The sequence below is a fragment of the Xenopus tropicalis genome, chromosome 3, assembly GCF_000004195.4.
Source record: "Xenopus tropicalis strain Nigerian chromosome 3, UCB_Xtro_10.0, whole genome shotgun sequence".
NCBI lineage: Eukaryota > Metazoa > Chordata > Amphibia > Anura > Pipidae > Xenopus > Xenopus tropicalis.
This window is the reverse complement of record NC_030679.2, coordinates 31,224,655-31,250,091: the sequence shown is the minus strand read 5'-3', so window position 1 is coordinate 31,250,091 and position 25,437 is coordinate 31,224,655. Positions and strand designations below refer to the sequence as shown.

General features: G+C 40.5%; 1 protein-coding gene across 1 annotated transcript in view; it reads right to left on the bottom strand.

Moving 5' to 3' along the window:
- The window catches only part of adamts2 (ADAM metallopeptidase with thrombospondin type 1 motif 2), a 151,444-nt gene that overhangs the window by 54,809 nt on the left and 71,198 nt on the right, over positions 1-25,437 (bottom strand). Inside the window, exons 11-12 of the mRNA XM_012959749.3 lie at positions 15,227-15,372; positions 459-634 (exon numbers count right to left, since the gene is read on the bottom strand). Of these exons, the coding sequence (XP_012815203.2) occupies positions 459-634; positions 15,227-15,372 (322 nt within the window). The remainder of the gene's footprint in view (positions 1-458; positions 635-15,226; positions 15,373-25,437) is intronic.

Sequence of the window (25,437 nt, the reverse complement as noted above, 5' to 3'; positions counted from 1 at the left end):
TTTGCTGTGTCCCATCATTTACTCAGTGAGCAGAAGAACTTTCATAATGTAGAGTTCCTACCCATCAGACGAAATAACGCTGAAAGGTGTCTATAAACCCAGAGCTCATTTTAGTATACAAACTTTTTAGTGATGGTCAGGAGCAGAACTGGCATTTTAAGTACACAGAGGCCCAAACTGCCTTCCCACAGGCCCTATACATAGTCACTATCTATGGTATCTTACATCTTCTGGCATTAGACAGAATCCACAGACTGATTAGGAGTCCATAATCAAGGAATCACAATTCTCAGTTAGATTGCTCTATTTCCAGTTCCCCTAGCAACTGCACAGTTTTCATGACATAAAGTATGACATATGTTTTTCTTATTGAATTGAATGGAGCTCTATATGAAGGACAACAACAAAAGGAAAAGCCTTTTACAAGTAAACGGCAGTTCCCTAGAAAGATAGCTTACCATCAGGGTGATCGTATGGAAGCCAGTTATGTTTAGAATCCTGATATTCAAAGTATGGATCCCATTGTTTACATTGCTCTTCCCGGAAGTCATCAAAATCAGTTTTACAGTCTTCAGTGTTGCACAGCTGTAACTCATAGCTTGGGCCACTACAGGAACGACCACCATTAGCTGGACTGAAACAAAATACCATAGAAAGAATTAAACATATGGTACATATCTAACAACAACAGTAAGCCAAAGGCTGAATGCTTTTAATCAGGTCATGGAACTCTGAGTTAAATCCTATTATCCTCATATTTTAAAACAGAGGGTACATTATTTATTATAATATACAAGTTTCAGTGAGTCATGTGACAGATATTACATCACTTAGCTCCAACTATAGCTCATGACATCACTAAGTACCATTTATAAGGATATAATTTACAGTTTGGTTCCATAGGGAAATGACCAAACTGTATATTATAAGGACATAATTTACAGGATATTCATGGCTCTAGTCAGCAGTGATCCTGGGGCTGCTGCTGCCTCTCCCGCTCCACGCTTACAATTTTAGCATTGGAGCGGGTCCGGGGGGAATGAGCTGCATTGCTAGTGCAGACAGTGCTATTGTGCTTTCTGCACCAGCAGAGCCAAATTTTTGTTTCAAAATCCTAAAATTCAGGAGTGGCCCTGGCTCTAGTGTTATATATATATATATATATATATATATATATATAACATAGTGGAAATAAATGCCACACTCACAGGACTTACTGAAAAATAAAGAATGCTTTTATTGTGAAAAAAACGTCAACCTAACGTTTCGGCCGTATCCACAGCCTTTATCAAAGTGAACACAGAAGTTTCAAACCCATTCTTAAACCCTTTTTGAAACTTCTGTGTTCACTTTGATAAAGGCTGTGGATACGGCCGAAACGTTAGGTTGACGTTTTTTTCACAATAAAAGCATTCTTTATTTTTCAGTAAGTCCTGTGAGTGCGGCATTTATTTCCACTATGTTGCAATTATTCTGATACTGCACCCAGGCATTCTTTTGATTTAAATAGACGTGAGTGCCTGCTTTCCTCCATTTTTTGTATATACATATATATATATATATAAAGTCTCGCAGAAAGCACTCCAAGAAAAAATAAAAGACAAAAAAGTTTATTTAGACCCAAATGTCTACGCGTTTCGATCCATGCCGGATCGTCATCAGGACAGTGTTAAGGAAGTGAGGTGCATAGTTAAATACTGACATGATCCAATCGGTGTACACATGACATTAGACTCAGTTAACCCCTTATGTGCACATATAAGATTTAAAACTAAAACATCATTACTAAGACTGTGACAGTATATCTACCCTATCAAGTGCATAAAGTCACCCAATTTGATGCGTTAAGTTTATACAGCATCTTGTGCCTATTATTGTGATGATTATGTCCCATCAGGGACCTAAAATTATAAAAAGCATACAGTTAACTGAGTATCAAAGTTTCATAATAAGAAATATATAAAACAGTGCCAAAATATCTAAATTACTTATTCAGAAAGAGTCTCAAAAAATGTCACATCGGAAACGAGTGGCATATTTGAAAGTGACTTAGTGCAAAGTGCCATAAAATAAAGTGACATCATAGTGCGATGGAAAAAACTCAAAATATCATAATATTAAAATCATGTACATAAAAACAAAGGAAATCCGTATTTTCAAGGTAAAAATATTGCTTTTGGATCAAAATACATGTATTAGTAGTGTTAGCACTCATAGGGGCTGATTTACTAACCCACGAATCCGACCCGAATTGGAAAAGTTCCGACTTGAAAACGAACATTTTGCGACTTTTTCGTATGTTTTGCGATTTTTTCGGATTCTTTACGAATTTTTCGTTACCAATACGATTTTTGCGTAAAAACGCGAGTTTTTCGTATCCATTACGAAAGTTGCGTAAAAAGTTGCGCATTTTTCGTAGCGTTAAAACTTACGCGAAAAATGCGCAACTTTTCGCGTAAGTTTTAACGCTACGAAAAATGCGCAACTTTTTACGCAACTTTCGTAATGGATACGAAAACTCGCGTTTTTACGCAAAAATCGTATTGGTAACGAAAAATTCGTAAAGAATCCGAAAAAATCGCAAAACATACGAAAAAATCGCAAAATACCGATCATTACGAAAAAAACGCAATCGGACTCCATTCGACCCGTTCGTGGGTAAGTAAATCAGCCCCTTAGTGTCACCATACAAGGTATAAATTCACCTAAACGTATCTATAGCAGGAAGGTCCCAACTCTTATAGGACTTTGTGTATAAGCGATCTTAGATGTAAAAAATTCATCCAATGGGGCCAAATAAGTTCATATTAGTCTATAGAGACCAAAGATATGGCCAAAGCATTAGGTCATCCCAACCTGTTTGCAAATATTCTATGACCCCTCTTGTATAATAGATTGTATTAGAGATTAGGTCTCGCTTATACAATATAACTAGAGGCCAACATAGTCCAAATCCACAACTGGCTGAAAATATATAAGGAAAATCATGGGGATATCACAGAACAGGAGTTATAGGTATCTTGTAGCATATACTGTTCAATCATATTAAAGTCCATAGTCCACTGGGTTACTTCACAAAAAACAGGAGAGTGAGAATAACTCATTTAAACCCCTTGGGGCAATAGTATCTAATCTGCGAATCCACTGAGCCTCTCTCTGTAGAAGAAGTTTAGATCTATCCCCCCCACGTAACAAAGGGGGAATATGGTCTATCAACATGGCTCTCAGCATTGGCACTGAGTGTTTCTGTTGCACAAAATGTCTCGCCAATGGACTGTCAGAATTACCTGACGTCAAGGCAGAGCGGATAACAGATCTATGATTATTCATCCGTAATCGGAATGTGGTGATACATTTCCCTATATAATAGAGGCCACAGGGGCACATAATGCAATATATGACATATTCAGATGTGCAACTCAACCTGTATCGTATCGAATATTTTTTCCCCGTGTGCGGGTGGGCAAACATGGTCCCCGTAATCAAGCATCCACAGGTCTTACAGTTGCCACATCTGTAACATCCCAATTTACCTGTCCTCAGCCATATTGCTGGCTTCTCAGGTTCCAAATCGGTTATCATTAACATGTTTCTCAGGGAACGCCCCCGTCGGTAGGCACATACGGGAGGTGGCATTTGAGTAAATGGTAGACCGGAGTCTAATTGTAAAATAGACCAATTCTTCTTAATTGTCACATTAACCTCTTGACTTGCAGGACTAAAGTCACTTACAAAAACCATACGGTCTGTGTGAGAGTCCATCTGTTTGGTCCTCGGGTTTCCACTCAAGGTGTTCATCTTTGCTTTCTCCAACTCAGTATTCAAAAATTCCGGGGCATAGCCCCTCTCAATAAAACGATCACGCATTTCATTGGCTTGCTGTAATGCAGTTGCAAAGTTAGTGTTAATCCTGAACACTCTCAAAAATTGCGTGTAGGGAATGGACCTAATCACAGCCGGTGGATGGAAACTATGTGCATGAAGAACAGTGTTCCTATCTGTATCTTTGCGGAATAGTGTAGTCCCAATACCATTAGAAGAACGGAAAATCCTGACATCTAAAAAGTCAATAGTTTCCGCACTATAATTGAGAGTGAGTTTCACTGGAGTAGGCAGGGCATTCAGATTGGCAACAAACGACTCGACTCCAATGTGGTCCCCACGCCAAATAATAAAAATATCATCGATATATCTAAGGTATAAGTGTAAATTATCCGCATATTTAGAGAAAATATAATTACACTCAAATGAATCCATATATAAATTTGCGTATGAGGGGGCCACATTGGAGCCCATCGCCGTGCCAGTCTTTTGTAGAAAGAAGGTCTGTTCGAACCTAAAATAGTTACATGTCAAAACAAGATATAACAAGGAAATCAAAAAGTCAACAGGTGGGGCACCCTTATGTCCGTTGATCAATGCCTGTCTACAAGCGGCGACCCCCTCATCCAAGGGGATGATAGTGTATAGATTCCGCACGTCAAGTGTTACTAATAATGAATCAGTTGGTAAAGTGTCCAAACTGCGCAAGATGTCTAATAACGCTGAAGTGTCTGCCAAATATGACCTCATACGGGTACATAATGGTTGCAAGAAACTATCAAGATATACCGCAACATTGGAGAAGAGAGACCCTCTAGCTGATATAATGGGGCGACCAGGAGGGGTATGGGGATCCTTGTGTACCTTGGGAAGGGTATAGATGATAGGGCACTTCGGATATTGTGTCATTAAGAACTCACAACAAGTCTCATTAATCCATCCAGCCATTTTAGCACGCTCTAATTCAGTGTCAAGCTTCAACTTGAATTGCAGGGTAGGATCTCCTGTCAGTTTTACGTACACCAAAGGATCAGAGAGCTGTTGTAATAGCTCACGCTTGTAATATGTCAAATCCAAAAGTACAATCGCCCCTCCTTTATCAGCAGGGCGTATTATAAGTTGTTTATCATTCCGCAGAGTATTAATAGCCTCCCTCTCAGATTTATTTAAGTTTGAAAAGAACTTCTTAGATTTCCCAATTGTTTCATTACTTTCCATTTGTACCTTTTTAGTGAATGTTCTAATAGAGGTAGCTGTATTTGGCGGGTCAAATGTGCTCACTGGGCGAAACCTCTCTCTCTGTGTTGACACCTGATCTTTGAAATGATCCTTAAGCTTTAATTTGCGCTGAAATCTAAATAAATCCACCTCTAAATTGAAAGGGTCACTTTTAGTTACAGGAACAAATGACAAACCACGAGAGAGAAGAGAAGATTCACCCATTGTGAGAACATGTTGACTTAAATTAAATATCACAGTATCGGTTTTTTGGGAGGTCTGCCCCTTCGATTTGCCACCCCCACGCCGGGTATGCTTTCTTTTCCTTTTCCTATTCCCAAAAAACGATTCTGATTCTGGGTGATAGATCCCGCCCCCTCCTGTGTGGCATTAAGAGTAATCAGACCATTAGGCTCAGTATCAGACGCGGGGGAATCACCAGAGCTATCAACTGTGGAGAGATCCCTCTCCTTCCTAAAAAAGCGTCTGGTTTTCTTAACACCATCACCCCTCCCCTGGGCGGTCCAGTGCTGAGTTTTGCAGCCGGTGGTGTGGTATTTTAAATAAATGCTCATTAGATCTGATATTGCTAGTTATTGAGGAATCTGGCAAAGAACTGGTTAAAGTGCGTGCTGAGATAGCTGATTTGGAAAACAAGTCGCTTTGCATATTAACGTCTGACCAGTCTGTCAATTGGTTGCAGAAACTGGAGGCGGGAGTTCGACAATATAAACAAGACCTTATAGCATTTAAGCAAGCTAAAACTATTAAAGTGGATCTTGATTACAAGGACCGGAGGGTCTATGGCTGGCTGACAGGGAGGGGTGATGGTGTTAAGAAAACCAGACGCTTTTTTAGGAAGGAGAGGGATCTCTCCACAGTTGATAGCTCTGGTGATTCCCCCGCGTCTGATACTGAGCCTAATGGTCTGATTACTCTTAATGCCACACAGGAGGGGGCGGGATCTATCACCCAGAATCAGAATCGTTTTTTGGGAATAGGAAAAGGAAAAGAAAGCATACCCGGCGTGGGGGTGGCAAATCGAAGGGGCAGACCTCCCAAAAAACCGATACTGTGATATTTAATTTAAGTCAACATGTTCTCACAATGGGTGAATCTTCTCTTCTCTCTCGTGGTTTGTCATTTGTTCCTGTAACTAAAAGTGACCCTTTCAATTTAGAGGTGGATTTATTTAGATTTCAGCGCAAATTAAAGCTTAAGGATCATTTCAAAGATCAGGTGTCAACACAGAGAGAGAGGTTTCGCCCAGTGAGCACATTTGACCCGCCAAATACAGCTACCTCTATTAGAACATTCACTAAAAAGGTACAAATGGAAAGTAATGAAACAATTGGGAAATCTAAGAAGTTCTTTTCAAACTTAAATAAATCTGAGAGGGAGGCTATTAATACTCTGCGGAATGATAAACAACTTATAATACGCCCTGCTGATAAAGGAGGGGCGATTGTACTTTTGGATTTGACATATTACAAGCGTGAGCTATTACAACAGCTCTCTGATCCTTTGGTGTATGTAAAACTGACAGGAGATCCTACCCTGCAATTCAAGTTGAAGCTTGACACTGAATTAGAGCGTGCTAAAATGGCTGGATGGATTAATGAGACTTGTTGTGAGTTCTTAATGACACAATATCCGAAGTGCCCTATCATCTATACCCTTCCCAAGGTACACAAGGATCCCCATACCCCTCCTGGTCGCCCCATTATATCAGCTAGAGGGTCTCTCTTCTCCAATGTTGCGGTATATCTTGATAGTTTCTTGCAACCATTATGTACCCGTATGAGGTCATATTTGGCAGACACTTCAGCGTTATTAGACATCTTGCGCAGTTTGGACACTTTACCAACTGATTCATTATTAGTAACACTTGACGTGCGGAATCTATACACTATCATCCCCTTGGATGAGGGGGTCGCCGCTTGTAGACAGGCATTGATCAACGGACATAAGGGTGCCCCACCTGTTGACTTTTTGATTTCCTTGTTATATCTTGTTTTGACATGTAACTATTTTAGGTTCGAACAGACCTTCTTTCTACAAAAGACTGGCACGGCGATGGGCTCCAATGTGGCCCCCTCATACGCAAATTTATATATGGATTCATTTGAGTGTAATTATATTTTCTCTAAATATGCAGATAATTTACACTTATACCTTAGATATATCGATGATATTTTTATTATTTGGCGTGGGGACCACATTGGAGTCGAGTCGTTTGTTGCCAATCTGAATGCCCTGCCTACTCCAGTGAAACTCACTCTCAATTATAGTGCGGAAACTATTGACTTTTTAGATGTCAGGATTTTCCGTTCTTCTAATGGTATTGGGACTACACTATTCCGCAAAGATACAGATAGGAACACTGTTCTTCATGCACATAGTTTCCATCCACCGGCTGTGATTAGGTCCATTCCCTACACGCAATTTTTGAGAGTGTTCAGGATTAACACTAACTTTGCAACTGCATTACAGCAAGCCAATGAAATGCGTGATCGTTTTATTGAGAGGGGCTATGCCCCGGAATTTTTGAATACTGAGTTGGAGAAAGCAAAGATGAACACCTTGAGTGGAAACCCGAGGACCAAACAGATGGACTCTCACACAGACCGTATGGTTTTTGTAAGTGACTTTAGTCCTGCAAGTCAAGAGGTTAATGTGACAATTAAAGGAGACATATACAATAAATTTTCACTTTATCTTAAAAAGCAGCTAACACAGAAAAATTGAATACAATAAAGTTTATTTTCTACTTACTCTTCAAGAAGGCTGTAAAAATCCCTGCTGAAACACTGCAGCCCCTCCCATCCACAGGGCTTCCTGCCAGAAGCAAGTCTCTGTCTTCAGCTCGGGCCGCCGGCCCTAGCTTCTTTCCCATAGACACACTGCAGCCAATGAGAGAGGAGTGGGCGTGAGATGTGGGCGGGGACTTTGGTGATGTAATTTCCCCGCCCACGTCAGTCACACTGGGGTCCTTCTCTCTTGTTCTGCTCCCAGCCCCGCCCAGCCTTCCTGAAAAGCTGTTCACTTGGCTGGCAGCGTCTGTGACTCGATCCTGGTAAGTAAGCCTCTTAAATCTGTTTATTGAAAAATAATATTTTGCCAAAAAAAACGTTTTTCATACTAAAGGAGTCTATTCTATAGACTGTACCTAATGAAAAGAAATGTGTTTGTTTTTACATGCAATTCCCTGCAACTTGTACTTTGACACCTAAACTTTTTTTTTTGTATTTTCTCCTGCAATAACTCCCTGCAACTTGTACTTTGATACCTAAACTGGGGTTTTTTTTGTATTTTCTCCTGCAACAACTCCCTGCAACTTGTACTTTGATACCTAAACTGGGTTTTTTTTTGTATTTTCTCCTGCAACAACTCCCTGCAACTTGTACTTTGATACCTAAACTGGTTTTTTTTTTGTATTTTCTCCTGCAACAACTCCCTGCAACTTGTACTTTGATACCTAAACTGGGTTTTTTTTGTATTTTCTCCTGCAACAACTCCCTGCAACTTGTACTTTGATACCTAAACTGGGTTTTTTTTTGTATTTTCTCCTGCAACAACTCCCTGCAACTTGTACTTTGACACCTAAACTGGGTTTTTTTTGTATTTTCTCCTGCAACAACTCCCTGCAACTTGTACTTTGACACCTAAACTGGGTTTTTTTTTGTATTTTCTCCTGCAACAACTCCCTGCAACTTGTACTTTGATACCTAAACTGGGTTTTTTTTGTATTTTCTCCTGCAACAACTCCCTGCAACTTGTACTTTGACACCTAAACTGGGGTTTTTTTTTGTATTTTCTCCTGCAACAACTCCCTGCAACTTGTACTTTGACACCTAAACTGGGTTTTTTTTTGTATTTTCTCCTGCAACAACTCCCTGCAACTTGTACTTTGACACCTAAACTGGCTGTTTTTTGGTATTTTCTCCTGCAACAACTCCCTGCAACTTGTACTTTGACACCTAAACTGGGTTTTTTTTTGTATTTTCTCCTGCAACAACTCCCTGCAACTTGTACTTTGACACCTAAACTGGCTGTTTTTTTGGTATTTTCTCCTGCAACAACTCCCTGCAACTTGTACTTTGACACCTAAACTGGCCGTTTTTTTGTATTTTCTCCTGCAACAACTCCCTGCAACTTGTACTTTGACACCTAAACTGGCCGTTTTTTGGTATTTTCTCCTGCAACAACTCCCTGCAACTTGTACTTTGACACCTAAACTGGCCGTTTTTTGGTATTTTCTCCTGCAACAACTCCCTGCAACTTGTACTTTGACACCTAAACTGGCCGTTTTTTGGTATTTTCTCCTGCAACAACTCCCTGCAACTTGTACTTTGACACCTAAACTGGCCGGTTTTTGGTATTTTCCCCTGCAACAACTCCCTGCAACTTGTACTTTGATACCTAAACTGGCCGTTTTTTGGTATTTTCTCCTGCAACAACTCCCTGCAACTTGTACTTTGATACCTAAACTGGCCGTTTTTTGGTATTTTCCCCTGCAACAACTCCCTGCAACTTGTACTTTGACACCTAAACTGGCCGGTTTTTGGTATTTTCCCCTGCAACAACTCCCTGCAACTTGTACTTTGACACCTAAACTGGCCGTTTTTTGGTATTTTCTCCTGCAACAACTCCCTGCAACTTGTACTTTGATACCTAAACTGGCCGTTTTTTGGTATTTTCCCCTGCAACAACTCCCTGCAACTTGTACTTTGACACCTAAACTGGCCGTTTTTTGGTATTTTCCCCTGCAACAACTCCCTGCAACTTGTACTTTGACACCTAAACTGGCCGTTTTTTGGTATTTTCCCCTGCAACAACTCCCTGCAACTTGTACTTTGACACCTAAACTGGCCGTTTTTTGGTATTTTCTCCTGCAACAACTCCCTGCAACTTGTACTTTGACACCTAAACTGGCCGTTTTTTGGTATTTTCCCCTGCAACAACTCCCTGCAACTTGTACTTTGATACCTAAACTGGCCGTTTTTTTGTATTTTCTCCTGCAACAACTCCCTGCAACTTGTACTTTGATACCTAAACTGGCCGTTTTTTGGTATTTTCTCCTGCAACAACTCCCTGCAACTTGTACTTTGACACCTAAACTGGCCGTTTTTTGGTATTTTCTCCTGCAACAACTCCCTGCAAGTTGTACTTTGACACCTAAACTGGCCGTTTTTTGGTATTTTCTCCTGCAACAACTCCCTGCAACTTGTACTTTGATACCTAAACTGGCCGTTTTTTTGGTATTTTCCCCTGCAACAACTCCCTGCAACTTGTACTTTGACACCTAAACTGGCCGTTTTTTGGTATTTTCCCCTGCAACAACTCCCTGCAACTTGTACTTTGACACCTAAACTGGCCGTTTTTTGGTATTTTCTCCTGCAACAACTCCCTGCAACTTGTACTTTGACACCTAAACTGGCCGTTTTTTGGTATTTTCTCCTGCAACAACTCCCTGCAACTTGTACTTTGATACCTAAACTGGCCGTTTTTTGGTATTTTCCCCTGCAACAACTCCCTGCAACTTGTACTTTGACACCTAAACTGGCCGTTTTTTGGTATTTTCCCCTGCAACAACTCCCTGCAACTTGTACTTTGACACCTAAACTGGCTGTTTTTTGGTATTTTCCCCTGCAACAACTCCCTGCAACTTGTACTTTGACACCTAAACTGGCTGTTTTTTGGTATTTTCCCCTGCAACAACTCCCTGCAACTTGTACTTTGACACCTAAACTGGCTGTTTTTTGGTATTTTCTCCTGCAACAACTCCCTGCAACTTGTACTTTGACACCTAAACTGGCCGTTTTTTGGTATTTTCTCCTGCAACAACTCCCTGCAACTTGTACTTTGACACCTAAACTGGCTGTTTTTTGGTATTTTCTCCTGCAACAACTCCCTGCAACTTGTACTTTGACACCTAAACTGGCTGTTTTTTGGTATTTTCTCCTGCAACAACTCCCTGCAACTTGTACTTTGACACCTAAACTGGCCGTTTTTTGGTATTTTCCCCTGCAACAACTCCCTGCAACTTGTACTTTGATACCTAAACTGGCTGTTTTTTGGTATTTTCTCCTGCAACAACTCCCTGCAACTTGTACTTTGATACCTAAAATGGCCGTTTTTTGGTATTTTCCCCTGCAACAACTCCCTGCAACTTGTACTTTGACACCTAAACTGGCTGTTTTTTGGTATTTTCCCCTGCAACAACTCCCTGCAACTTGTACTTTGACACCTAAACTGGCTGATTTTTGGTATTTTCCCCTGCAACAACTCCCTGCAACTTGTACTTTGACACCTAAACTGGCTGATTTTTGGTATTTTCTCCTGCAACTTGTACTTTGATACCTAAACTGGCCGTTTTTTTGGTATTTTCCCCTGCAACAACTCCCTGCAACTTGTACTTTGACACCTAAACTGGCCGTTTTTTGGTATTTTCTCCTGCAACAACTCCCTGCAACTTGTACTTTGACACCTAAACTGGCCGTTTTTTGGTATTTTCTCCTGCAACAACTCCCTGCAACTTGTACTTTGATACCTAAACTGGCCGTTTTTTGCCCTGCAACAACTCCCTGCAACTTGTACTTTGACACCTAAACTGGCCGTTTTTTGGTATTTTCCCCTGCAACAACTCCCTGCAACTTGTACTTTGACACCTAAACTGGCCGTTTTTTGGTATTTTCTCCTGCAACAACTCCCTGCAACTTGTACTTTGATACCTAAACTGGCCGTTTTTTGGTATTTTCTCCTGCAACAACTCCCTGCAACTTGTACTTTGATACCTAAACTGGCCGTTTTTTGGTATTTTCCCCTGCAACAACTCCCTGCAACTTGTACTTTGACACCTAAACTGGCCGTTTTTTGGTATTTTCCCCTGCAACAACTCCCTGCAACTTGTACTTTGACAACTAAACTGGCCGTTTTTTGGTATTTTCTCCTGCAACAACTCCCTGCAACTTGTACTTTGACACCTAAACTGGCCGGTTTTTTGTATTTTCTCCTGCAACAACTCCCTGCAACTTGTACTTTGATACCTAAACTGGCCGTTTTTTGGTATTTTCCCCTGCAACAACTCCCTGCAACTTGTACTTTGACACCTAAACTGGCTGTTTTTTGGTATTTTCTCCTGCAACAACTCCCTGCAACTTGTACTTTGACACCTAAACTGGCTGTTTTTTGGTATTTTCCCCTGCAACAACTCCCTGCAACTTGTACGTTGACACCTAAACTTGCTGTTTTTTGGTATTTTCCCCTGCAACAACTCCCTGCAACTTGTACTTTGACACCTAAACTTGCTGTTTTTTGGTATTTTCCCCTGCAACAACTCCCTGCAACTTGTACTTTGACACCTAAACTGGCTGTTTTTTGGTATTTTCTCCTGCAACAACTCCCTGCAACTTGTAAAGATCAGGCAGCAGCACAGGACAGCTATGTGCAGACTGGTAACAGATACACAGGCAGGGGAGTGGGAGGGGTTTCCCTGCTACAGCAGAGTTCAGCCTGTCAGTCAGTGCTGTGACCATTTCCTGTGGGAGAATGAAGAGACACTCCCATCTCTCATTTCAGTTTAGCTTCAGAGGAGTGAAGATCTCTCTGCAGCTCTGATATAAAAACGATTTTAGCAGGTAAAATGCATTCAAATCGTTTTTTTTCTGCAAGATTACATAGATTGAAGAAAGATGAATCATATAACTGAATATGAAGGTGATATGAAATGTCTCCTTTAAGAAGAATTGGTCTATTTTACAATTAGACTCCGGTCTACCATTTACTCAAATGCCACCTCCCGTATGTGCCTACCGACGGGGGCGTTCCCTGAGAAACATGTTAATGATAACCGATTTGGAACCTGAGAAGCCAGCAATATGGCTGAGGACAGGTAAATTGGGATGTTACAGATGTGGCAACTGTAAGACCTGTGGATGCTTGATTACGGGGACCATGTTTGCCCACCCGCACACGGGGAAAAAATATTCGATACGATACAGGTTGAGTTGCACATCTGAATATGTCATATATTGCATTATGTGCCCCTGTGGCCTCTATTATATAGGGAAATGTATCACCACATTCCGATTACGGATGAATAATCATAGATCTGTTATCCGCTCTGCCTTGACGTCAGGTAATTCTGACAGTCCATTGGCGAGACATTTTGTGCAACAGAAACACTCAGTGCCAATGCTGAGAGCCATGTTGATAGACCATATTCCCCCTTTGTTACGTGGGGGGGATAGATCTAAACTTCTTCTACAGAGAGAGGCTCAGTGGATTCGCAGATTAGATACTATTGCCCCAAGGGGTTTAAATGAGTTATTCTCACTCTCCTGTTTTTTGTGAAGTAACCCAGTGGACTATGGACTTTAATATGATTGAACAGTATATGCTACAAGATACCTATAACTCCTGTTCTGTGATATCCCCATGATTTTCCTTATATATTTTCAGCCAGTTGTGGATTTGGACTATGTTGGCCTCTAGTTATATTGTATAAGCGAGACCTAATCTCTAATACAATCTATTATACAAGAGGGGTCATAGAATATTTGCAAACAGGTTGGGATGACCTAATGCTTTGGCCATATCTTTGGTCTCTATAGACTAATATGAACTTATTTGGCCCCATTGGATGAATTTTTTACATCTAAGATCGCTTATACACAAAGTCCTATAAGAGTTGGGACCTTCCTGCTATAGATACGTTTAGGTGAATTTATACCTTGTATGGTGACACTATGAGTGCTAACACTACTAATACATGTATTTTGATCCAAAAGCAATATTTTTACCTTGAAAATACGGATTTCCTTTGTTTTTATGTACATGATTTTAATATTATGATATTTTGAGTTTTTTCCATCGCACTATGATGTCACTTTATTTTATGGCACTTTGCACTAAGTCACTTTCAAATATGCCACTCGTTTCCGATGTGACATTTTTTGAGACTCTTTCTGAATAAGTAATTTAGATATTTTGGCACTGTTTTATATATTTCTTATTATGAAACTTTGATACTCAGTTAACTGTATGCTTTTTATAATTTTAGGTCCCTGATGGGACATAATCATCACAATAATAGGCACAAGATGCTGTATAAACTTAACGCATCAAATTGGGTGACTTTATGCACTTGATAGGGTAGATATACTGTCACAGTCTTAGTAATGATGTTTTAGTTTTAAATCTTATATGTGCACATAAGGGGTTAACTGAGTCTAATGTCATGTGTACACCGATTGGATCATGTCAGTATTTAACTATGCACCTCACTTCCTTAACACTGTCCTGATGACGATCCGGCATGGATCGAAACGCGTAGACATTTGGGTCTAAATAAACTTTTTTGTCTTTTATTTTTTCTTGGAGTGCTTTCTGCGAGACTTTATACTATTTTATGGTTAGCACCCGGACATTGGTGTTTTTGGTTGGTGAGTGCCGATACTTTGAACTTTATATATATATATATATATATATAAATCCTATAGTTTCACACTGTGATCATATCATCCTTATACTTTAAATAACCTCAACTTATCCAGCCTGACTTCGTAGCTAAGAGGCATCATTTCATTTTTTTGGTCAAATAGTATAGGCACACTCCCCCCAACTGAAAATAATCTGCTTTTCAGTAGTCCATGATGTACACCTTTTAGACTATATAAAGGTATTAGAATTCTCAAAGCTGTGGATATATAACAAGCACAAGCCTGAGTGATTTCATTCAGGGCACAGAATTCTCAGTCTGCAGAGTTTGCTAAATCACTTGGAAGACAAAACATATTAAGTGGCCAATTCAAACAATGAACTACGAAAAGAATCTGCATAAATTGTTGGGTTAATAAGAACTTTCTGTGGAATGAACTCACATTTCTAATAAGTAATTAGAAAGACAAATATGTTAGGGAATAGAATACTCATATAAACATTAAAAAGGGAGAGAGATGCAGAAGCAAAGCAATCACCGGACTAGAGTAAAAACAAACCCCCATAAGTAATAAAATACACTAAGTTTGCCCAGGAGCAGTAACCCATAGCAACCAATAAGATTTTTGCTTTGAAACAGGTGACCAGTAAATGCTTTTTGCTAATTGGTTGCTATAAGTTACTGCTCCTGGGCAAACTTAGTCTCTTTTATTACATAACCCCAGTAGAGTAAAAGATTCCTTACTGTGGATTGTCACAGCTCCGGGTTCTATATCGTACTCCTGTGCCACAGCTGCGAGAGCAAGAGCCAAACTTGCTCCACTGCCCCCAGTTCCCATCTTGCCTGAGGATATCTGGTGTCAGCCAGATACAGTGTCCTTTGAAGCAGTGCTTATGTAAAAACAAAAAAATATTCTTCAGTCAGCCTTGACCCACGAATACATCTTTATAGCCATATATAATACACTTCAATGCATGAGGTACTTGACTGAAAAGACAAGGCTATAAAAGTGGATGTTTTGTATGTATACAACAGGCACAGTTATATATTTATTAAAATATGCTATGTTTGATTGTATGATGACCTTCTTTTAATTCATATATAGCTGAAAAAGACATTCTTTGCTGTCTATATTATACAAGGAAATGGCTCTTATGGACTCTGGATTCTGGAACACATTTCATGGTTAACCAGGAACAGTATTTACTGATGTGTGATATTACTGTTTTTGCCTTAAGCCTTTGCAAATACAGCCAATACAGATTAAGGATACGGAAGGGCTTTCTGCATACAGGCTTTAAACTGGTCACTGGAAAATGCTCTGCCACTTGCTGAATCCTAGATGGGGTAGGCAATGCTCTGTCACTGGCTGAATCCTAGATGGGGTAGGCAATGCTCTGTCACTGGCTGAATCCTAGATGGGGTAGGCAATGCTCTGTCACTGGCTGAATCCTAGATGGGGTAGGCAATGCTCTGCCACTGGCTGAATCCTAGATGGGGTAGGCAATGCTCTGCCACTGGCTGAATCCTAGATGGGGTAGGCAATGCTCTGTCACTGGCTGAATCCTAGATGGGGTAGGCAATGCTCTGTCACTGGCTGAATCCTAGATGGGGTAGGCAATGCTCTGCCACTGGCTGAATCCTAGATGGGGTAGGCAATGCTCTGTCACTGGCTGAATCCTAGATGGGGTAGGCAATGCTCTGCCACTGGCTGAATCCTAGATGGGGTAGGCAGTGCTCTGCCACTGGCGAAATCCTAGATGGGGTAGGCAATGCTCTGCCACTGGCTGAATCCTAGATGGGGTAGGCAGTGCTCTGCCACTGGCTGAATCCTAGATGGGGTAGGCAGTGCTCTGCCACTGGCGAAATCCTAGATGGGGTAGGCAGTGCTCTGTCACTGGCTGAATCCTAGATGGGGTAGGCAATGCTCTGCCACTGGCTGAATCCTAGATGGGGTAGGCAGTGCTCTGCCACTGGCGAAATCCTAGATGGGGTAGGCAATGCTCTGCCACTGGCTGAATCCTAGATGGGGTAGGCAGTGCTCTGCCACTGGCTGAATCCTAGATGGGGTAGGCAGTGCTCTGCCACTGGCGAAATCCTAGATGGGGTAGGCAGTGCTCTGTCACTGGCTGAATCCTAGATGGGGTAGGCAGTGCTCTGCCACTGGCGAAATCCTAGATGGGGTAGGCAATGCTCTGTCACTGGCTGAATCCTAGATGGGGTAGGCAATGCTCTGCACACAGGAACAGTGTCATTTATTGTTGATACACACTGGGGAACTTAACATATAAAATGCAAATATCCTCGAGTTGGCTGTGCATACTCCATGGCAAGGGGCACAAATAAGGAAAATGCTAACAGTTGGATAACCTGGTGCCGAATGAACACATCATGATAGGAAAGGCCTACATTAATGGTGAACATTAAAGACACATTACTTATATATTTTCATAGATTTATTCCATTTGGCCCTTGAGCCTTGTTCACATTAAACAAAATTGCTGTTGACGGGGAGTGTATATGGCAAGTTGAACAGGCCAAAAAAAACAGGATAAAGCCCTCAGAATCAAAGGGCAAACTCAAACTAAAAAAATAAAGATATCCTGCAAATAAAAAAAAATCTTCATAAAATCAGAAATGTGTTCAAAACATCATATTACAAAGACATACATACAGACCCCATGTTACTCTGCTTATGCTTTACTTACCCTCCGGTATTAATTCATAACTAATTTATAGGCAGTGAGGCACCCTTATGCCAAGAAACCAATCAAAAGCCTTTACATCAAAATCTGATTAGACAGCATTAACCTTGCTTAAAAATACCATGTCCTGAGATGTTTGCATTCCAGAATAGTGCACAAAGACCTGCATTTCTCGTATGAATACAGTGCTGCCTGCATTCAGATGAGATGTATTCATAAGGGGAAAAATATTTTAACCGTTGATTCTACAATTAGAAGTGTATGTGGGGGGTAGGAAATGTACTGTAGTTTACAAAGACATGAAAGAAAAGCGCAGAAGGGGTCCTGTTTGTTTTCAAGGGAAGCCATCACTATACAACTGGAAATAATGTTAAATCTCATATACAACTTGTCTATTATTTTGTTCTTATAGTTAATGATTTTAGCTAATCCTCAAACCAACTTATTTTTTCCAGGTTCAACAATACTGTAAGCACAGAAGCACGATGATTACACAAGGAAAACTATGCTGCATTAAGGAAGCAAATAAATAAACTATAAGATAAAAAATTAAAGCCTCTTTGTATCACACTTTATCTGCACTTCCATTTTGCACTGAAATGCTTGTTTCTCAGTATGTCGGTCCAGAAAAGTACAAAATTCCAGAACTGATCCAGGAGTTTTGTACTTTTAACTTCTTGATTGGAATCATTAACAAAGAGTCCAAAAATATCCAAGGCACAGATAAAAATCATTGAAGACATTGCATACAACAAATACATACAATCACACAACCACAGATATTTGCACAGTAACACATCTAAAGACACAAATACACACACAGACATACAAACATTCAGTGGAACATACATACACATGAGTTGCATAGTCACATACACTGGCACATATCTACATCATGTAAGAAATAGACATACACCAACTTACAGGTATGCAACTAAAACACAGTATGGGCCCACAGTCGCACTAACTTGAAAATGATGATATTTATGAATTTCATTGCATGGCAATGCAAGTTTATATGTATCCTGAGTCTGGCCTGGGGGTTTGTATCCATGGGGAGTAGACACCAGCCCTAAACATATGTGATGTACATGCTTGATAATACTGCAGTTGTTTCATTATGTCTTGTGTTTTCATGGTGATGTCATTCTCTTTACATTTTGTATTCTAATGTATATGGTATATAAGGTAGATTTTGGAAGGCTAAACTAGTAGTCTGACATATATTTTGTGACGTAGGGATGTCTGCTACAGCTAAGGCTTCCTAATTAGCTTTGCATATATCCCTCAATATTGTATTAACTTAGCCACCAATTTCTGATAATATCTCCCAGAAGTTTAAGCAAAAGATATATAACAAAATATGCTCTGACATTTTTTTCTAGCACATTAAATTTACAAAAATGAAAATGTAAATTCATACATAACAGATTAAAACCTCAGTAGATAGCATGACAGCTAAAGTTATTCCCAAGAAAGACTTTGGATAATAATGGGAGACAAACCCACCATCCATCTTGCAGTTGACCTCCCAAGATCATAGTAGTTTGGGATGGGTGAGGCTGTGTGGTCAGTCGACGTCCCACCATACCCAAGACATGCTTTATTGGCCGTATATCTGGGAAGGGAGCAAAGAAAAAAGGCCACTTATTGGGCATCAGACTGAGTAATTTAACCCATAAGAATGGATAACATTATCTTGCAACCTTTTTGCCTCAAGTGTACCCAACAGTATAAAAAATAGCTTTTGCATTCTGTTAGGATAGTGGCATGAGGGGTTTTGCAGAGTTTACTCCAGGTTTAGTAACCCATAGCAACCAGTCAGATGTATTTTTCTAAGTTGTTCCTGCTGATTGGCTGCTATGAATTGCCAATACCGTTTGCTTACCTGACAGTAATTACAACTAGTCAGACCTTTTGCATTTCCCTTATAAGGCTATATTATTTATTGCTAAAAGGAATATCTTATTAGGTTAAACACTACTAAATTGTATATGTATTTTCATGGTACTTTTTTATTTGAGTCAAACAAGTACTTCTTTTTTGGAATTATCCTTAGTGAGGGATGTGGATAAATGAACTGCACTGAACTGAAGACTTGACTCTATACATAATAGGGCTTATATTTTGGGTGCAATGATGCTGTTTAGAATGGTAATTGCGCCCACACCTGCTCCTTAGCAACCTGCGGTTAGTACACAAGTGTACACAATGGAACTCTGGACTAACTGTTGTCCAGAAATTGCAGCGTTCCCTTAGAGTGCTGTCACTAGTTGCAAGTGACTTGTGCCAAGTGAATTAGACACTAATGTCATTACTAATGCTGCACAACTGAAGTGATGCCATTTCAACATAAACCCTGGGGAAATCCTGTCTTCCCTTACACACAAAGACACAAAAATCCCCAGTGACACATAAAAACACTGACACACAGCCTTACACACACACACAATCAATGACACAAACTGAAAAATGCATGCACACACAATAAACCTTTCACACAAAAACACACTAATTCGGATACACTGAGCACACATTTTTTTAAAATGGAATGGAAAAGATCACATTGATTTATTAATTAAATATCTTGTTATTACTGGTAGCTGTTACTACAATGTTGTTCATCCCCTTATCCAGAAACCCATTATCCAGAAATTAGGGAAAGGCCAACTCCCATAGACTCCATTATAAGCAAATAATTCTAATTTTTCAACATGGTTTCCTTTTTCTCTGTAATATGAAAACAAAACCTTGTACTTGATCCTAATTAAGATATGATTAATCCTTATTGGAGCCAAAACAATCCTATTGGGTTTAATTACTGTTTAAATCATTTTTTAGTAGACTTACGGTAGGAGATCCAAATTACAGAAAGACCCCTAATCCGGAAAACCCCAGGTCCCGAGCATTCTGGATAATGGGTCCCATACCTGTACTAGAGTAACCCCATATACTTAATATGTGGACATTATAATAATTTGTAAATGGTTAAATAAACTGTATTCATATCTAGGATGGTTTTGATAACTAAGAACATTTGGTAATAAGATGTTACAAAGTGATATGTATGAGGGAATTTTGCCAAAGGTTTTCAGTTTGGTATTTTTGTGAGCAAAGAAATATAAACTTTAGAAAGTTACCGTAAGTTCCCAAAATCATATGGCTTAGTTTGGTTAACTTACCGTTCAAGAGCTTTTTTGACATAACAGTAAAGGCCCCCATACACGGGCCGATAGAAGCTGCCGATATCGGTCCCTTGGACCGACTCGGCAGCTTATCGGCCCGTGTAGGGGCAGAACCGAGGGGCCTGGCCGACCGATATCTGGCCTGAAATTGGCCAGATATCGATCGGCCAGGTTAGAAAATCCAGTCGGATCGTTGATGCGGTCCCCGAACCGACTGCCCCATTGCCGCGTGCAGAATTCGATTGTTTGGCCTCAGGGGCCAAATTCGCCTACATTTCTCCCCAATATCACCACCTGTAGGTGGGGATATCGGGTGAAGATCCGCTCGCTTGGAGATCTGCCCGTGTATGGCCAGCTTAAGGAAGTGTGTTTGGTTTGCAAGGGCCAGCCTAGAAAATTCATTTGGGGGGTTTCCATTTTGGGGTCTCTGCTTGCCACACTGTTGAGTAATCCTATGCAAATTATGTATTCAACTGTTTAGACAACCCATTACATTTATATTATAAAGTTTTGTCTTTGTACCCAAGAATGTGTAGGAAAAAAGATGCTATAAAACACACAACGGGCACATTTTTGGAAATAAAAATGCAAACCATTTAGCAAAGACATATTTGCCCATTTTAAATTCTTCAGAAAGTGCTGTTTACAAAAACATATATTTTTCTTATTATTTTGGTGCTTTTATGACACTTAACCCTTTAAGTGCCAGCCGAATTCGTCATTTCGGTTCCCCCCAGTGCCAGACGTTTTTTAAGCATTTTGTACTCATTCACTTTAACAATGTTTTTTGGTAGGAAAACCTCCACGAAACTAGGGAAATTATATATCGTTTTTTTCGTCACTAATTGGGCTTCGACATACATACCAAATTTTATAACTTTTCTGGAGATATGATGTGTATTTTGGGTGAAATATGTAAAAAAAAAATAAAATTATGAAAAATTTCTGTATATTTTGAGGTTTTTTTCCATAGAAAAGTTAATTTTACTCACTTTTTTTTATTGTTTGTAAAAGCCCTGATACTCCCAATTCCAACGATACCAAATATGTGGTGGTACCCCACAGTTCCTGTCCAGAAGTAACCCCCAAACTAAAGCAATACTTAGTACAATATCACACCAGAACAAAGCAGAAAAGCGCTTGTAACAGTTAATGCAGCATAACTTATATGTAAATCTAAAATATCCCCTCATGTTTGGTATCTTTAGAAACTACAGACCTTCAGGTTTCTAGGTGCAATGTAGTTTTCACTCAAAAGCCAAATACCTTTTGTCAGTGCATTGTGAAATTTGGAACTTTTTATGACATTTTTTTTTTTTTCTAAAACGTAAACTTGGACGCATGATCAAATGTGGATTTGACAAAAAAAAATCTCATAAAAATTTTCTAACAAAGGCATATTTGAAAGACAAACTTCTCCTGAATAAAATGATGCCCCATATGTATGGGTGCACATAAAGACATGGGCACCAAACACTCCAAAGCAGGGGCAATGCACAAGGGCAATTACAGCTAAAAATGTGGGGGCTGCGCTCTATGTGCACTTCCTGCAGTTTTTCAGTGTTAACCCCCCCTACCTGTGAAATAACCCCCACAAACTATATATTTATGAAAAGTGCACACCTTCAGCTATTCAGAGACACCACTCTTCTCTTTCTACATGGAAAATTGTGGCCGCAGTCCCTTGCAGAAGTAAGCGCTTTTGTCAGAAATCAAGGAAAAACCAGATAAAAAACCTAGATTTCTCCCCAAAATCTCCATGGCAACTACCAAAAACTTACTAAACATCGATCTGCAAGTTCCCCTGAATAAAACGATACCCCATATGTATGGGTGCACATAAAGACGTGGCCACCAAATGCCCCAAAACAGGGGCAATGCATAAGGGCAATTTCTGTTGAAATTTTGGGGGCTGCGCTCTATGTGCACTACCTGCAGTTTTTCATTGATAACCCCCCCTACCTGTGAGATAACCCCCACAATCTATATATTTCCGAAAAGTGCACACCTTCAGCTATTCAGAGACACCACTCTTCTCTTTCTACATGGAAAATTGTGGCCGCAGTCCCTTGCAGAAGTTAGCGCTTTGGTCAGAAATCAAGGAAAAACTAGATACAAACCTAGATTTCTCCCCAAAATCTCCATGGCAACTACCAAAAACTTACTAACCATCAATCTGCAAGTTCCCCTGAATAAAACGATACCCCATATGTATGGGTGCACATAAAGACGTGGCCACCAAATGCCCCAAAACAGGGGCAATGCATAAGGGCAATTTCAGTTGAAATTTTGGAGGCTGCGCTCTAGGTGCACTACCTGCAGTTTTTCAGTGATAACCCCCCCTACCTGTGAGATAACCCCCACAATCTATATATTTACGAAAAGTGCACACCTTCAGCTATTCAGAGACACTATTCTTCTCTTTCTACATGGAAAATTGTGGCCGCAGTCCCTTGCAGAAGTCAGCGCTTTGGTCAGAAATCAAGGAAAAACCAGATACAACCCTAGATTTTGGTCAGAAATCAAGGAAAAACCAGATAAAAACCTAGGATTTCTCCCCAAAATCTCCATGGCAACTACCAAAAACTTACTAAACCTCAATCTGCAAGTTCCCCTGAATAAAACGATACCCCATATGTATGGGTGCACATAAAGACGTGGCCACCAAATGCCCCAAAACAGGGGCAATGCATAAGGGCAATTTCAGTTGAAATTTTGGGGGCTGCGCTCTATGTGCACTACCTGCAGTTTTTCAGTGTTAACCCCCCCTACCTGTGAGATAACCCCCACAATCTATATATTTCCGAAAAGTGCACACCTTCAGCTATTCAGAGACACCACTCTTCTCTTTCTACATGGACAATTGTGGCCGCAGTCCCTTGCAGAAGTCAGCGCTTTGGTCAGAAATCAAGGAAAAACCAGATAAAAACCTAGATTTCTCCCCAAAATCTCCATGGCAACTACCAAAAACTTACTAAACATCAATCTGCAAGTTCCCCTGAATAAAACGATACCCCATATGTATGGGTGCACATAAAGACGTGGCCACCAAATGCCCCAAAACAGGGGCAATGCATAAGGGCAATTTCAGTTGAAATTTTGGGGGCTGCGCTCTATGTGCACTACCTGCAGTTTTTCAGTGTTAACCCCCCCTACCTGTGAGATAACCCCCACAATCTATATATTTCCGAAAAGTGCACACCTTCAGCTATTCAGAGACACCACTCTTCTCTTTCTACATGGAAAATTGTGGCCGCAGTCCCTTGCAGAAGTTAGCGCTTTGGTCAGAAATCAAGGAAAAACTAGATACAAACCTAGATTTCTCCCCAAAATCTCCATGGCAACTACCAAAAACTTACTAACCATCAATCTGCAAGTTCCCCTGAATAAAACGATACCCCATATGTATGGGTGCACATAAAGACGTGGCCACCAAATGCCCCCAAACAGGGGCAATGCATAAGGGGGGGCTGTGCTCTATCTGCAGTTATTTAGTCTAAACACCCCCATACCTGTGAAATAACCCCCACAAACTATATATTTCTGAAAAGTGCACACCTTCAGCTATTCAGAGACGCCACTCTCCTCTTTCTACATGGAAAATTGTGGCCGCAGTGCCTTGCAGAAGGCAGCGCTTTGGTCAGAAATCAAGGAAAAACCAGATACAACCCTAGATTTTGGTCAGAAATCAAGGAAAAACCAGATAAAAACCTAGATTTCTCCCCAAAATCTCCATGGCAACTACCAAAAACTTACTAAACCTCAATCTGCAAGTTCCCCTGAATAAAACGATACCCCATATGTATGGGTACACATAAAGACGTGGCCACCAAATGCCCCCAAACAGGGGCAATGCATAAGGGGGGGCTGTGCTCTATGTGCTCTACCTGCAGTTATTTAGTCTAAACACCCCCATACCTGTGAAATAACCCCCGCAAACTATATATTTCTGAAAAGTGCACACCTTCAGCTATTCAGAGACGCCACTCTCCTCTTTCTACATGGAAAATTGTGGCCGCAGTGCCTTGCAGAAGTCAGCGCTTTGGTCAGAAATCAAGGAAAAACCAGATACAAACCTAGATTTCTCCCCAAAATCTCCATGGCAACTACCAAAAACTTACTAAACCTCAATCTGCAAGTTCCCCTGAATAAAACGATACCCCATATGTATGGGTACACATAAAGACGTGGCCACCAAATGCCCCCAAACCGGGGCAATGCATAAGGGGGGGCTGTGCTCTATGTGCTCTACCTGCAGTTATTTAGTCTAAACACCCCCATACCTGTGAAATAACCCCCGCAAACTATATATTTCTGAAAAGTGCACACCTTCAGCTATTCAGAGACGCCACTCTCCTCTTTCTACATGAAAAATTGTGGCCGCAGTCCCTTGCAGAAGTCAGCGCTTTGGTCAGAAATCAAGGAAAAACCAGATAAAAAAACCTAGATTTCTCCCCAAAATCTCCATGGCAACTACCAAAAACTTACTAAACCTCAATTTGCAAGTTCCCCTGAATAAAACGATACCCCATATGTATGGGTGCACGTAAAGACGTGGCCACCAAATGCCCCAAAACAGGGGCAATGCATAAGGGCAATTTCAGTTGAAATTTTGGGGGCTGCGCTCTATGTGCACTACCTGCAGTTTTTCAGTGTTAACCACCCCTACCTGTGAGATAACCCCCACAATCTATATATTTCCGAAAAGTGCACACCTTCAGCTATTCAGAGACACCACTCTTCTCTTTCTACATGGAAAATTGTGGCCGCAGTCCCTTGCAGAAGTCAGCGCTTTGGTCAGAAATCAAGGAAAAACCAGATACAACCCTAGATTTTGGTCAGAAATCAAGGAAAAACCAGATAAAAACCTAGATTTCTCCCCAAAATCTCCATGGCAACTACCAAAAACTTACTAAACCTCAATCTGCAAGTTCCCCTGAATAAAACGATACCCCATATGTATGGGTACACATAAAGACGTGGCCACCAAATGCCCCCAAACAGGGGCAATGCATAAGGGGGGGCTGTGCTCTATGTGCTCTACCTGCAGTTATTTAGTCTAAAC